General features: G+C 39.2%; 1 protein-coding gene across 1 annotated transcript in view; it reads right to left on the bottom strand.

The window, feature by feature from the left end:
• Positions 1–7,674, bottom strand: part of LOC137963685 (probable pyridoxal 5'-phosphate synthase subunit PDX2) — a 34,013-nt gene extending 26,339 nt beyond the window's left edge. Inside the window, exons 1-6 of the mRNA XM_068810845.1 lie at positions 7,480–7,674; positions 7,258–7,385; positions 7,025–7,112; positions 6,862–6,935; positions 6,559–6,744; positions 5,566–5,663 (exon numbers count right to left, since the gene is read on the bottom strand). Coding sequence (XP_068666946.1) covers positions 5,566–5,663; positions 6,559–6,744; positions 6,862–6,935; positions 7,025–7,112; positions 7,258–7,385; positions 7,480–7,531 — 626 coding nt within the window. The 5' untranslated portion in view covers positions 7,532–7,674. The remainder of the gene's footprint in view (positions 1–5,565; positions 5,664–6,558; positions 6,745–6,861; positions 6,936–7,024; positions 7,113–7,257; positions 7,386–7,479) is intronic.
• Positions 7,675–14,067: the final 6,393 nt, after the last annotated feature.

Raw genomic sequence — 14,067 nt, 5'->3', positions numbered from 1 at the left:
TCCCCAGAGTCGGATTCGACGTTTTGGCAAAAAACCCGTCCGGTGTCCTAAAATCTGATGTCCCGCTGTCTGATTTCGGAAGTGCTAAGGCTGGTTTCGGAGTTGATATCGACTTCGATTTTGGAAGTTCAGGGTCTTGCTCATCAGATTTTCATGATCCGGAAATCAATTTTGACGGGGCCGTCGCTGGAGTTTCCTACTTGGAGATTTCCCATTCCCGATTTTCTGACGAAGGGTGTGCTGAATACCCTTCTGTTTTTGGAATTTCTGAATCCCCACAATCAGATGTCGCGCCGCCGGAGATACAGAGAACTCTTCGAGTTCTTGCGTCTTCTGTTCGTCCGGATTTGAGGTTGCTCCCAAATCCTCCGCAGAGACTTCGGACGAACGTTTTGATTTTTCCAGCCCGTGGTTTGTTTCCCAGTCCGAGACTTCTGCTGCTTTCCCATCTATGCTTACACTCTGCTCGGCCAGAACAACTTCTCGATCGACTGCCTCACGTTCCTCCATTGATAAAAAATACTTCACCCAAGTTGCACGCCATTTCTGTATTCGTTCCGCTCCAATGCCTGCTGCAGCCATTTCTCTGATTTGTCTATGCATAGCCACCATTTCATCTTCTTGGTTCATCGTGTTCCTACTCTGATACCAGTTGTTACGGTCCTGGATCTGACACAAGGATTCGTTGGGAGGATCTTGGATCTGCCACAGGTTACGAGTCTGCCATGCATAACTGTAGGGATAGTAGGAAAACATGGGGAAGACGAAGATCAATGGAGGATGAGAGAATACGTGAGTTTTTGAGGAAAACCCTAACCTCGAGATCAAGAAGGTGATCTCAAGCCTGTTTACGCTAGATTTAACCTAATTCTCAATGCTTATCTTTCTCATTACTCTTACCCCTTAAATAGGGTTCACCATGTTAGGGTTTAATATAAAGTAATACAAAAATGCCCCTGTAAATAAAATATTCCAAAAATACCCTTATAAATAAAATATTCCAAAAATACCCCTATGGCCTAAACTGAAAGAAAATAAAGTAAATTAACGAAAAACAACTAAAATAATAATGTTATTGTGTGCATAACAAAGTTGTCTCCACGGTCTATTAAATGTGTATTTATGGGGTATTCTTGAAGCTAGAAAGGGTACAAATGTTTGTATATCTATGAGAAAAAAATTTGTATCTACTGATATTACCTTCTTCGAGGATGTTTCATTTTTTGAATCTTCTAAATCTAAGTCGATTCCACCTGAACCCTCTTCCAATTGATGAATGTGCTCTAGCCTCACAAGATGTTCCTACTAAAAACAATTGCAGGTATACCAATGCCAACAACAACCGTCTCATTCTGATCCAGACCCCCTCCTCACATCCAACCATGATTCTTCATCATCTTCTGATCCTGAGGTAAGTGGTCTGCACCTTCCTATTGCCCTTTGGAAAGGTGTTCGCAAAGGTACCCGTCATCTTTTATTTTATTTTCTCCTTTGATTCCTTATTTGATAACTTTCATAAGTTTGCTTTGTCCATCTCCACTTTCACTATTCCTTCTTCAGTGTAGGAGGCCTTGTTGCAACCTCATAGGAAGAATGTCATGGATGTTGAGATGGAAGCATTAACTAATAGAGGGACTTGGGAGTTACGTGACTTACCTCCAGGTGTTGTTGTAGTTGGGTGTCCATGGGTTTATACTATTCAATATAACTCAGATGGAAAAGTTTTAGTATAAGGCTCGTTTTGTTGCCAAAGGGTATACATAGACATTTGGGGTAGATGTTTTTGAGACTTTTTCTCGTGTTATTCGCTTGTTCTCTATTCGTATACTTATTTCTATTGCAATCCATCAAAACTGGCCTCTTTTCCAACTAGATATTAAAAATGCATTCTTATATGGTGACCTTGAGGAAGAAGTTTATATGGAGCAACCTCCAAGGTATATTGCTTAGGGGGAGACACATAAGGTTTTTCGACTCAAGAAGGCTTGTTATGGCTTAAAACAGAATCCGCAGACTTAGTTTGAAAATTTTAGTCAAGTAGTTATATCCATGAGATTTTGTAGAAGCCATTGTGATCACTCATTATTTATTTTGAAACAACCATCTGGAATTATTATCTTAATGGTATACGTAGATGATATCATCCTATTTAGGAGTGACAGATCAGGTATTTTTTTTTTTTTTTTGAAAAGGACAGATCAGGTATTGAAACAGTTAAATACCATTTGGCGAATCACTTTCAAACTAAGGATCTAGGTCAGCTGAAATATTTTCTAGGTATTGAGGTAGCGAGAAGCATGGAAGGAACAACACTAACTCGGAGGAAATATGTTACTGATATGCTTTAAGAATATGGTCTTCTGGGGGCTAAACCTACAGATACACCTATGGAGGTAAGACTTGATCTTCATTTGCAGATTAGTAGGTAAACTCATCTATGCTACAATTACTAGACTAGATATTTCATTTGCAGTGAGTGTAGTGAGCCAGTTCATGGAGCATATCCACATAAGATTCACCTAGAGGCTACATAAAGAATCTTGAGATATCTAAAGGGAGCACCAAAAAAAGGTCTCCTTTTCAAACCTAATAATCACTTGAGGATTGAAGCTTTCTCTAATGCTGACTATGAAGGCTGCAAGCTTGACAGAAAATCAACCACTGGATACTATTATTTTTGGGAGGAAATCTACTCAATTGGAAAAATAAAAAGCAAAATGTTGTTGCTCGGTCCAGTGCAGAAGCTGAATATAGAGCAATGGCCCACACTATCAGTGAGTTAATATGGATAAAATCTGTTGTCCAGGAATTTGTCCATGATTAGAAGGATCTTATGACTATGTATTGTGATAAACAAGCAGCAGTCTTCATTACAAGCAAGGTCTTTCAAGAAAGAACAAAACATATAGCAGGAAGATTGTCATTTCATCCAAGATACAATAATGAGGAAAGAGGTAACTGCTCCATATGTTCGGTCTGGTTATCAACTCGGTGATATCCTAACTAAAGCACTGGGAAAGCGTGAATTCCTGAACTTTTGTGGCAAGTTGGAATGTTTAAAAACAAGAACAAGGGTTTTTTGGTCATTTTACCTTATCGTTATTTATGTTTCTTGATGTAATCTTGTTCTACATAACAAACTATGTTATGGACCAAATTTCATGTAAAGAGAACACATAGAATAAGAGATATAGAGAATTAGGGTTTTCACTTAAAGTAGGGGCAATGTTGTAAATTGCACTCAACCCACTCGACCCTAAGTTATAAATAGAAGTTGGGAGACATGCAGGTCCCTCATCTCAGTTTCTTTCTCAATTTAACCTTCTCTACTCTCTCTCCCTCTCATTCTCTCTTCAACTTCTTTCTTCTTACTTTTTTCCAAGGAGTTCACTCACTGTAGGTGTCATGGTTCTGTACTCAGCCTTTACACTTGATCTAGAGGCTACACTGTTTTTTACTCTTTTAACTACCCAAATTACCTCCTACATAACAACAATATCTTGTTGTAGACATTCAATCTGATTTTGATCTAGCATGATCAACATCAAAAAATCTCATAACATCAACTATATCATGTGAAGTGTACCACAACACTTTTCCAAGAGCTCTTTTTAGATACTTCAAAATTCTATGGACAACCTTTAAAAATATCCTTCGTGGAGATTCCATGAACTGATTGACTACACCATCTACAAAGGAAATGTTTGGTTTTGTAACTGTAGCATACAATAATTTCCCAACCAGATGTCTACACTATGTTTTGTCCTTGAGCTCAGGGCTTCTGTCGTCATGAAGATCATGATTAACTTCCATGGGTGTCTCTACAGAACGAGCACTCAATAATCCATACTCCTTTGATATGTCCACTACATACTCCTGCTGATATAAGACCATCCTTTTTCGACTTCGAGCTACATCAATTCCAAGCATATATTTCAACTACTCCAAATCCTTTGTCTGGAAGTGTCTTGCTAGATACTCTTTAACCTCTTGAATCCCCTCATAGTCACTCCTAGATGATACAATATCGTTCACTTATACAACTAGAACCTATTAAGCACTTAGCCAATACTACCCAAAAGACCGCCCTGTTAGGAGTGGAAGGCATAGGTACTTAACCCAGGATACTAACAGTACACCCACCTTCACGAGCCGATGTCCACGGCGGCTTAACACTTAGTGACGGGGTCCGGGTCAGGAGCCCATACTCCCTTACGGACACTGCGTCTGGGATTCGCGATCGCCCATGCCGGGATTCCCCTCGGGTATTCGAACTCGTGACGTAGCGCCAGCTCTAATACCAAATGTTAAACACCTAGACAATACTACCCAAAAGACCGGCTTGTTAGGAGCGGAAGGCATAGGTACTTAACCCAGGATCCTAACAAAACCACTATACCTAATTGTCTCCATAACACAAACATAGAGTGATCACAATAACTCCCACAAAATCCAAACTCCATAACCACTTTGCCAAATTTCTCGAACCATGCTTTGAGACTTTGCTTAAGGCCATAAATAAATTTCTTCAACCTGCACACCTTCCTTGTCTCTCCTTGAGTAACATACCTAAGAGGTTGCTCCATATAGACCTCTTCCTTCAACTCACTGTAAAGAAATGTATTTTTAATATCAAACTGAAATAAAGGTCCCCTTTCCGCAAAAATCAAAATTCGAACACTAATAAGTCTAGCAATTGCAGAAAATGTTATCAACACATCCACACAATTGTTTCAGTGTACACCTTCACAACCAACCATTTGTATCATTCAATGCTCCCATCAGCTTTATACTTTATTGTGCACACCTAACGACGGCCCACAACATCTGCTCCAACAAAAAGGTCACAAAGACTCCACATGCCCCAACAAACCAAAGTAATCATCTCCTCATTCATAGCTCATATCCATTGAGGTGAAGCTACAGTATCTTGCACTGAAGTAGGACTAAATACATAAACAAGGACATGGCAAACACAACAAGGGACTTTACTGAAGACCTAATTCTTTACTCTCCCGTGTTCCAACATTTTTTTATTAGTTCTACAAGCCTTCTTGTCAATAACAAAAGACAAGTTATGACATTCTAAAAGACTGAAAGACTACAAGATTATGGTATACTGGAAACTACACAGACAGGAAATGGATAATGTTGAAGCTAACACAAGGAGCTTCCAAATTGTTCTCTTAATAAGTTTTGAATTATATGGTATTATGGTCATTTTACCTTCTTCAGATTATCCCTCTAGAGTAGGGAGTGTTTTGCTTCATATGGTAGTTATTTGATTAAATTTTCAGTCTTTTATGACATGTATATAGAGTTCACTATAGAGGGGTTTTATTGGCATTGTACTATAATTTTTATTTAAATGATTCTTTAATAGAGTTGGAGGTCGATTTCAGATAACCAACAAGTGCTGCAAAAACGCAGCCTTCTCCTATCTCTCGTGCTTTGTTATGTCCTCTCTTCTCAATTTCCAACTTCTACTTATACGTTTTCAATGTTTGTTGATCAACAATTTTCAAAGACCAGTTGACATGGGAAACACCTAACAAGAGTACATACCATCGAGTATCTGCTGTCAATTCTGGATGGAAAACAGTTCCAAGCAGATTCCCTTGCTTTACAGCTATAATCACTTTTTCTGGAGTCTGACTCTTCTCCTGCAGCATAACCAACAATGTTCAGAGAAACATTCTCATTGCATTTGCACCAATTTGAGCTTTTAAACTCCAAATGAGAGGATTTTGAAGAAGAAAAAGATATTCAGCAACAACACTGGCATGGGAATAGAAGTACAAGCATTGGCAAGATAATCATAACTTGATTAGTTGATTAGGACGTTACTCCCATAAATTCATCAAAGGCAGTTCTTTTTCACATAAAACTTCATGCCCAATTAAATTCTCAGCATGCTCATTTAGTGAATGCATTTAATGTTTATGTCGATATGAATCAGCCCAAAACAGCAAGATACTAGCTCAAATAGTATTTCCAAGAAACAGGTTAAGAATAATTTCGCATTTGTTTAGCTTGTGTTGACATTGATGAAACATGGACTCAGAAGCATTTTGTTCACTCACTGTTAGAAAAAAAAAATCCTTAACAAACCATAAACGATCTTAATCCAATACAGCATCACTACATGTTGGAAACTACATAAGACACAATATTAATAACTTGTAGCAGCCAGACACGTAATTGTTACAAATACATGAACTGCTCTATAAGTTCCAAAGTGCATGAGCAATTTGAAATAACATGCAGTGATAATATTGCTGTTGACAAAGAACTTTATAAACCCAACACCACTTGCAACTCAGACAGAATGTTATCAATAAAGACTAATAAAGAACGTGGATGGTGCATAAAACCAGCTAATCAATCCATAAGGATGTTCCATAAATATCTATCATGGTTTGATAAGAAGTTAATATATTCCAAAAGTTAGCATCAGTGGTAGCATATTCAGAAACGGACGAATAGGTAATAATATCTCACAAGCAGTTACAACTTACAAAGCAATAGAAAGGAAAAAGAAACGAGAAACCACCAGACCTCTGGATTTTCGCTAATTGATTTTGTAGATTCATCAGATGGAACAGACAAGGCAGCTAAAATTTCAACATCAGGCCCAGCTTCAAGGATGGCAGGCGAACGGATAAACACACCACGAAAGGTTTCAGGGCCACCTTCCTTTGCTGCGAGCTCAGGTACTAGAACCTCTGCTTCAAAACTGTAAAGCTGGAGATACCAAAAAGTTAGATTAAGCACATTCGTAAGAATGATACTGACACGAGTATAATACCCCATCCAAGCGAACAAAATAACAGAATTCAATTTGAAAAGTCCATGAAGTACCTGACCACCAAAAAAATTGCGATGTACAGTGCAATCTAGGCCACCAAGAAGTTCCTGCCCCCCGGACTTTTGCCCTGAGTAACCAATTTTGGTTTAATAACTTCAAGCCAAATAGTTGAGTTGGGATTCCTGAAAGCAACATCCGGACCACAGTTTCACTCACCGACCGCTTTGTTGGCCAAAAAAATAAGCCCTGCACAAGTCCCCCAAACAGGTTTCCCCATTTTAATGAAGTCGCGAAGAGCAGGAAACTGCAAATCAAATGGAAACACTGTCAGTGCTTTTGCGATTTCTACTAAACATCAATACGCACAACAGTAAGCACAATGATGACAGAATGAAACGGAACAAAGAGAAGCATTAGAAGACCTATAGCGGTTATAAAGAAAAGCCAACCAGGTTGTGGTACTCCGCAATCTTGGCCATGGTAGTGCTCTCTCCACCAGGAATGATAAGAGCACTCACAGCCTCCAGTTGCTCCGGCTTTCTTATCTCCACCCCCTTCACTCCAATCCTCCGAAGCGCTGCAACACCATCAATCACACAAATGACAGTAAATGCGACAGAAAGTGTAATAATTGATTAATGGAATGAGTTGGGTTACAGAAGGAAACACACCAGCAATGTGTTCATTGAAAGAGCCCTGTAAAGCCAGGACGCCGACGGCCATAGTGGAGCGTTAGGTTCAGGGAGTGATAGAAGAGAGGGTGCTGTTAAACTCAGAGGAGGTCTAGAGTCCAGAGGCGGCACGTCTCTCGTATGGCTGCTGTTGGTCACTCTTCGACTGCCTTCGTTGGAAAAAAGGCAACGAGAAAAAAAATGGCAAAGCGACGCTGTCCGCGCAACTAGGCGCAAAAGCGTCATTCATATTCCGAATCATGATATAATTCCATTATATTTGTTGTAATATTTGAAAAAGCTCGAGAATATAACATAACATTATCTTTCCAATTTGAGATGTATTAAATATTACACATTTATAAAGCAACACAACATACCTTACAAACCCCGATGTCCTTCCTCTTAACATACTCATTTGCCCATCATTACTCTTCACCTTGAGAGAAATCTTAAATCACCAAGTGAGAATGGGAAGAGAGACCATGAGAAAGAAAATGTATGCTTCAATAAAATTCATTAAAGATAAGAGAGGTACAAAGGGGTTTATATAGTTTTTTTACAACACATAAAAAGAAAAGAAAGAATGAGGTACACATTGGCTTCATTGTGTCACCTTGTTGGCATTCTATCATTAGCAAATCAAAGAATTTTCCTTCCATTTTTTTCATGATTTGTTGAAGTTTGTTCTTCTTCTCTTGATTGATTGACTTGATCTTGATCTTCTCATATTGATTGAGTAGTTTGAGGGAAGAATTGACCTTGATTGTCTTTCACTAATTGAGTTGGTTGAGTGATAGATTTTGTAAGAGAATCATCTAGAGATCTTTGTAGTGGTCCTATTTATGAATGATTGAATGAAGTGGCAGCTCTTGCATGGTTTATGAGGTGGACGTATAAGGTGGTAGCTCTTGCATGGTGTGTGAGGCATGTTAATCGTAGGTTGACTCGCTTCTTCCTTTTGATTATAACATAACTAAATACAATAGATAAATTACAAATTAAGTATTTTAGATATTTTACCTTCAAGAGACATTTTGATGATAACATAACTAAATAGAATAGACAAATTACAAATTAATTATTTTAGATATTTTACCTTCAAGAGACATGTATCACAAGGTCTAAAACTTCAAACAAATTAAACCACTCAAAGACCTCAAACTTCATGGAAAGTCAAACTCTTGAAGAAGCACCCTTGGAATATGAAGACTAGAGTTTAGGTTCTATTGAGATATGTCAAAACTTAGTCTATGTAAAAGAGAGTTGTCCAAACTCTTCGATTTGAGGTACAATGACAACTTAGAGCTTTAGGACATATATTGTCTTCATACATGTTTTAAAATATCATATACATCTTTTCAAACATGTTAAAGCATAGGATCATTCATGTCAAAAAAACCTCTTTCACTCGTATTTCAATTCAGCTTTACACTTTACAGTTTACACAATTTATACAAAAAATGATTACATAGATTACAAAATTTCCGCCTGTAATCTCTTAGAGGATAAAAAAGAGGATTTCCTCCTCTAATTTCTCAGGAGACAACTCATGCCAACAGTCCCCCCTCAAGTTGGTGCATATAGATCTTTTATGCCCAACTTGCCAAGTGAGTTGTAGAAGTTCTTATTGCATACCACTTTTGTAAGTATGTTTGGCAAATGGTCTTCAGATTTAATAAACGAAAAATTGAATTATTTTAGCCTCAAGGTTTTCATAGTATTCATATGATCTTCACTTGGATAGTGTGTGAATTATCTTACTACACTTACTGCATTGGCAACGTGAGATCGTGTATGGGAGAGATAAATAAGTTTCCCAACCAATCTCTAATACCTTCCTTTATCTGTTGACACTTGGTTTGGATATTCTCTAAGCTTGTGATTTTGGATTATTGGGGTATCTGCAAGCTTACACTCCAAAAGTCCAACTTCAGTTAATAAATCTAGGATATATTTTCGTTCGAAAAGGAATATGCCTTGCTTTGATCTAGCAACTTCAATTTTGTTATGGTCCCTAGCCATGGATCTAGTAACTCGGAGAGTTGAATATGAATCCAGCACTGTTTGAGGGTTTCTTATCACGCTTTTGTGAAAAGAACTCTCTTATACTTCTCCTTTCATGTTAGGATTGAAAAGGATTTTGCTTTTCTTAATTATAGATGCAACCAGCAAGTTAAAGGACTATTTAAGCACTCAGATATGAAACCCCTCTTTTATGATTCACGTCAAGAGGGTTTTACTTGCTGTAATGACTCAAGAACAATCCCTTTCCCTTTACTGAATTCATTCCCCTTGAAAAGGAGTTTCCTTTTCTTAGTTATGAATGAACCCAACTAGTCAAGGAAGCTCCTTGAAGCCCCAACGTGGAACCCCCTTTCTTATAGCTCACGTCAAGCTAGGGTTTTCAATTTCATGCAGCACTGGTTCCTTACGTAAAAGAGAAACATAAATCTAATCTTAATTATTGGAATAAGATTAGCAAATACCTCTTAACGTCAACACCAATCCAGCAACCAGAATTCGTCCTCCTTCCTGGTTAGCTCACGCCAACCCTTCTCCCTTTCTAGAATTTTCATGAAAGAGATGATCTTCTCTTGCAGCTCGGAAGAGAAAGGTAATTCCTCTTCTTTTTCCTTCCAAGATCTCCTCAAAGACTCCCCAATGGATGCAGCAAACCCCCAAGAGAGTTCATGCCAAGAACCCTAGAATAGGGAGCCTAGAAGGAACCTAAATTACCCTAGTTTATGCTAATTCCGAACTTGCTTTATTTCTCCATCCTTACCCCTTAAATAGGGTAATTAACATCAAAATAGGTTAGGGTTATAAAACCCAATTCTACCCCTACCTTTAAGTCTTATTACAAATCAATAAAATTCAAAATTAAAAGCAACATAAATAATAAAAGTAAAGTAGATGACTCAGTGTTATTGAGTCCATAACAAATTCCCATAAAATATTTTGTTTCCACTTGCTCTTGACGTCTTGCTATTTCTTTTGGATTATCTTCTATAATGATCATATCATCTACATAAACAATCAAGGTTGTTACCTTACCCTATTGATGCTTTAAGAATTGCGTATGATCTGAGTTACTTTGTTGAAAACCAAATTTCCTTATTGCCAAGCTCAATCACCCAAACCAAGCTCTAAGAGATTGCTTCAAGCCATATAACGTTTACTATAGCTTCCACACCACCCTCACTTCTGAATTTTCCATATATCTCGAAAGAATATCTATGTAGATTTCTTCTTGTAAGATCTCCATGGAGAAAAGTATTTTTAACGTCAAGCTGGTGTAATAACCAATCAAGGTTAGCTGCAAGAGATAACAACACCCTAACAGTACTTAATTTGGCCACTGGTGAGAATGTCTCTTGATAGTCTATGCCATATGTCTGTGTGTATCTTTTTGCTACTAGCCTTTCCTTGTAGCATTCAATCGATCCATTTGTACTTGATGGAGAATACCCATTTATAGCCCACTGTTTTTTAACCTTCAGGTAATGGAACAAGATTCCATGTCTCATTTTTCATTAATGCGTCCATTTCTTCCCTTATAGCTTGAACCCACCTAGGGTCTTTCAGAGCTTCATCGACACTTGTGGGAATATTGTGTGAGGAGAGTTCACTTACAAAGTTCTTGAAGGGTTCAGACAGTTCTTTTGTAGATACATAATTGGAAATCGGATATCTTGATCTTTGTTCCTTCACTTCAGGAGAATATTTGTTCAGTGATTTGCCCTGATTATGCCTAATAAGTAATAGCCAAGACAGGAGTATCTGTATAATTAGAATTTTGAGGTGTGGTAGGAGTACTTACCTCACTGATATTCTCAGGAGATGGGTTGTTGGATACTGAGGAGAGGAGGGGTACTACTACTTCAACTTCCAGAGATGTCGGCTCTAGATTAGGTTCTACTACTTCAACTTCCAGAGATGTCGTTGTATAGTGTCAATGAACCAGTAAAATGTCAACCAATCCAGCTCTCCTTCTCGTGTCTCCCCCTAAAGAGAAGAATTGGATGTAGCAAGAGAGTAGAAAGTATCATATTCTAGGAATTTGACATCCATAGTCACATATGTACGTCGAGTAGTTGGATCATAGCATCAATACCCTTTTCGATGTACCGCATATTGCAAAAATGACACCGAATAGCACAAGGATCAAGTTTTGTGCGTTAATTTTTTTGGAGATTAACGAACACAACGCAACCAAAAATTCGAGGTGGAAGCATCAACACCATGGGTAATGAAACATAGGTTGACAAACATTGGAAGATAGGGCCCAAGCCCACACGACCAAGGAAGGCCCACATATCAAAGTGTATTAGAAAATGGGCCCAAGCCCATAAGACCAAGGAAGACCCATGGATCCTAGAGAAAATAGAAGACGGGCTCAAGGCCCATAAATCAAGGAGAAGCCCCATAGGCCCACATACAGTGATGGTAGGATGGTAAATAAACGGTCATCTCATAGAGATGGAATTGATGTAATTATGTTAAAGTTCCAGGGTTAAAACCCTAAACCCTAAGTTCAGGGGTATTATTGTAATATAATAGTTTCATAAATCTATAAATAGAGCTTCAGGGGGAGGGTTAATAATCAATTCCATAACCCTTCTTCCTCCAATTATCTCCCAATGAGTTTCTTTCCCTTTTTCTCCATGAGCTAAATTCATGGAGTCCTGAAAATCAACATGGTATCAGAGCTTTTATTTTCAGGACTTCGATTATGGTTTTTCATGATTTTATCTTCTTTTCCGGCCGACTTCCCAGAAGAGGCAGACGTCCCTGTAGAAGAGGCAGACGCCAAGAAGGACCTTGGAAATCAGAAATCGGAGGGGTATACGACCACAAACCTGTTGGTAAGGGTTGACTTGGGTTCATCCTCAACAAACCCCTCCTCGCGGCCAGCAAAAGCAATTCGTCCGACAAGGAGGCGTTTCCTAGAGCCCTTGGTCGCGGAAAATAACCAAGAGGCGAAGCCCCAAAGGGCTGCCTTTTGCCACCGGACACGGAGGAGGCTCCGTCAGCGCCGTCGAACACAACTCCGGTGGGATTGGATTTCCGGCCAACACATCCCACTCGCAATCTACTTCTCAGCAGACCAGCACAAACCCAAATTTCAATTTGGGGGGGGGGGGGGGGGGGGGGGGGTAAGCGTCTCGGCAAATTTTTTTTGAAGGAACTTTGTTTTTATGTTGATGCACACAATACTTGTGTGTATGGTCATTGCCCAATTGAAATTGTGGGGCTGTTTATTCTTTCTGTTGATGAGACCACCAGCAGGGTGGATTTCCCATATCGGTTTGTGCTTATTGGGATGCTCCTGCATGATAAGCAAGGTGAATTAGAGACTGCAGATGTTGCTATTCTAGACGTTGAGGGTGTGGTTGGGTATGTGTCTCAGAAATTGGAATCAAGTTTTCCCTCTTCTTTTCAATTGTAGTCCCTGACTAATTTGCCTGCTGGAATTTGTTGGAGAGATTTGAATGAGGTTGATCTAAGGATCAAAGCAGTTTTCACAATTTTGTTTGTGGATTGCATAGTCTTGCTTCCCTTTGCTTATTATCTGGACCAGGTTGCTTCATTAGGCAGTGGTATTAGAACACGTTCTCTATTTGTTTTGCAATCTGTGGGGAAGAAAGGGAAGATGTATGAGGCATTGCAGCTGTTTGATGAATTGCCCAAGAAAAATGTCGTGTACTGGTATGCAATGAATCGGGGACATCGTATTCATGGGGGTCCTGTAGATGGTCTTATTTTAGTTTCATAAATGGTGGGACTAGGTTCTAACATCAAACCCGGTGCCAAGCCAGCTTCAAAAAATAAAAGGTTGACGACTGAAGTTACACTACTACTCCAAAAGAAATTACAAGTTTCAGACAAAGTCAAACAAGATCCGCCTCTTAGATTATCTCGAATCACGAACCAACGGCAAGGCGATAAATTTATTTATTTTGATCCTCCAAAGGGTGAATGGAGATTTTTTGTTTGCCATTTCAGTAGAATTGGACTGCATGACGAGCAGGTTGAGGTTGATATTATCATGGATGATACTCTGGTTCAGGAGACACAAGGAACCACTGGGGTGGAAGAATTGGACGTTGATGATGAACCTCATGGGTCTTTTGCTTCTTCTTCTATGTATTTGTTGCACCAGGTCATGGGGTGGGAGTTGATCCAGGTTCCGTTTTCAGCATGGGAAATCAGTAGCCAATCTCAACCACAGCATGTAGATGCCGATGTGGATGAGGGGAGGGATATGATTGATGATGTCAAGGATGGTCCAAGGGACTTGCATCCTAAGGCCTACCCTCTTGTTCGCAGAGCTGAGTTCATTTATTGGATGCAGGAGAGTGTTTGCCACTGTGTGCAAGAGAAGTATCAAGGGAGGTTCGAGAAAGGTGTTGTACTGGAGGTTATTTGTGCTAGTTTTGCCACCGCGTGGTTCTTCCAGAAATCGTTTTGTGCTGCTGCTGCGGTTCTGCAGCCACCAGTGCTACCACCGTGGCACTGCTGCAACCAGTGCTGTTTATTCATAAAGTAGTTGCAGTAGTGACATATGGCGCTTGCGCTTATGAG

Source organism: Aristolochia californica, unplaced genomic scaffold (genome assembly GCF_029961685.1).
Source record: "Aristolochia californica isolate CCGP_79_NKW_82.1479 unplaced genomic scaffold, dmAriCali1.0.hap1 SCAF_4, whole genome shotgun sequence".
In the NCBI taxonomy this organism is placed as follows: Eukaryota; Viridiplantae; Streptophyta; class Magnoliopsida; order Piperales; family Aristolochiaceae; genus Aristolochia; species Aristolochia californica.
This window is presented reverse-complemented; position numbering and strand designations above follow the sequence as displayed.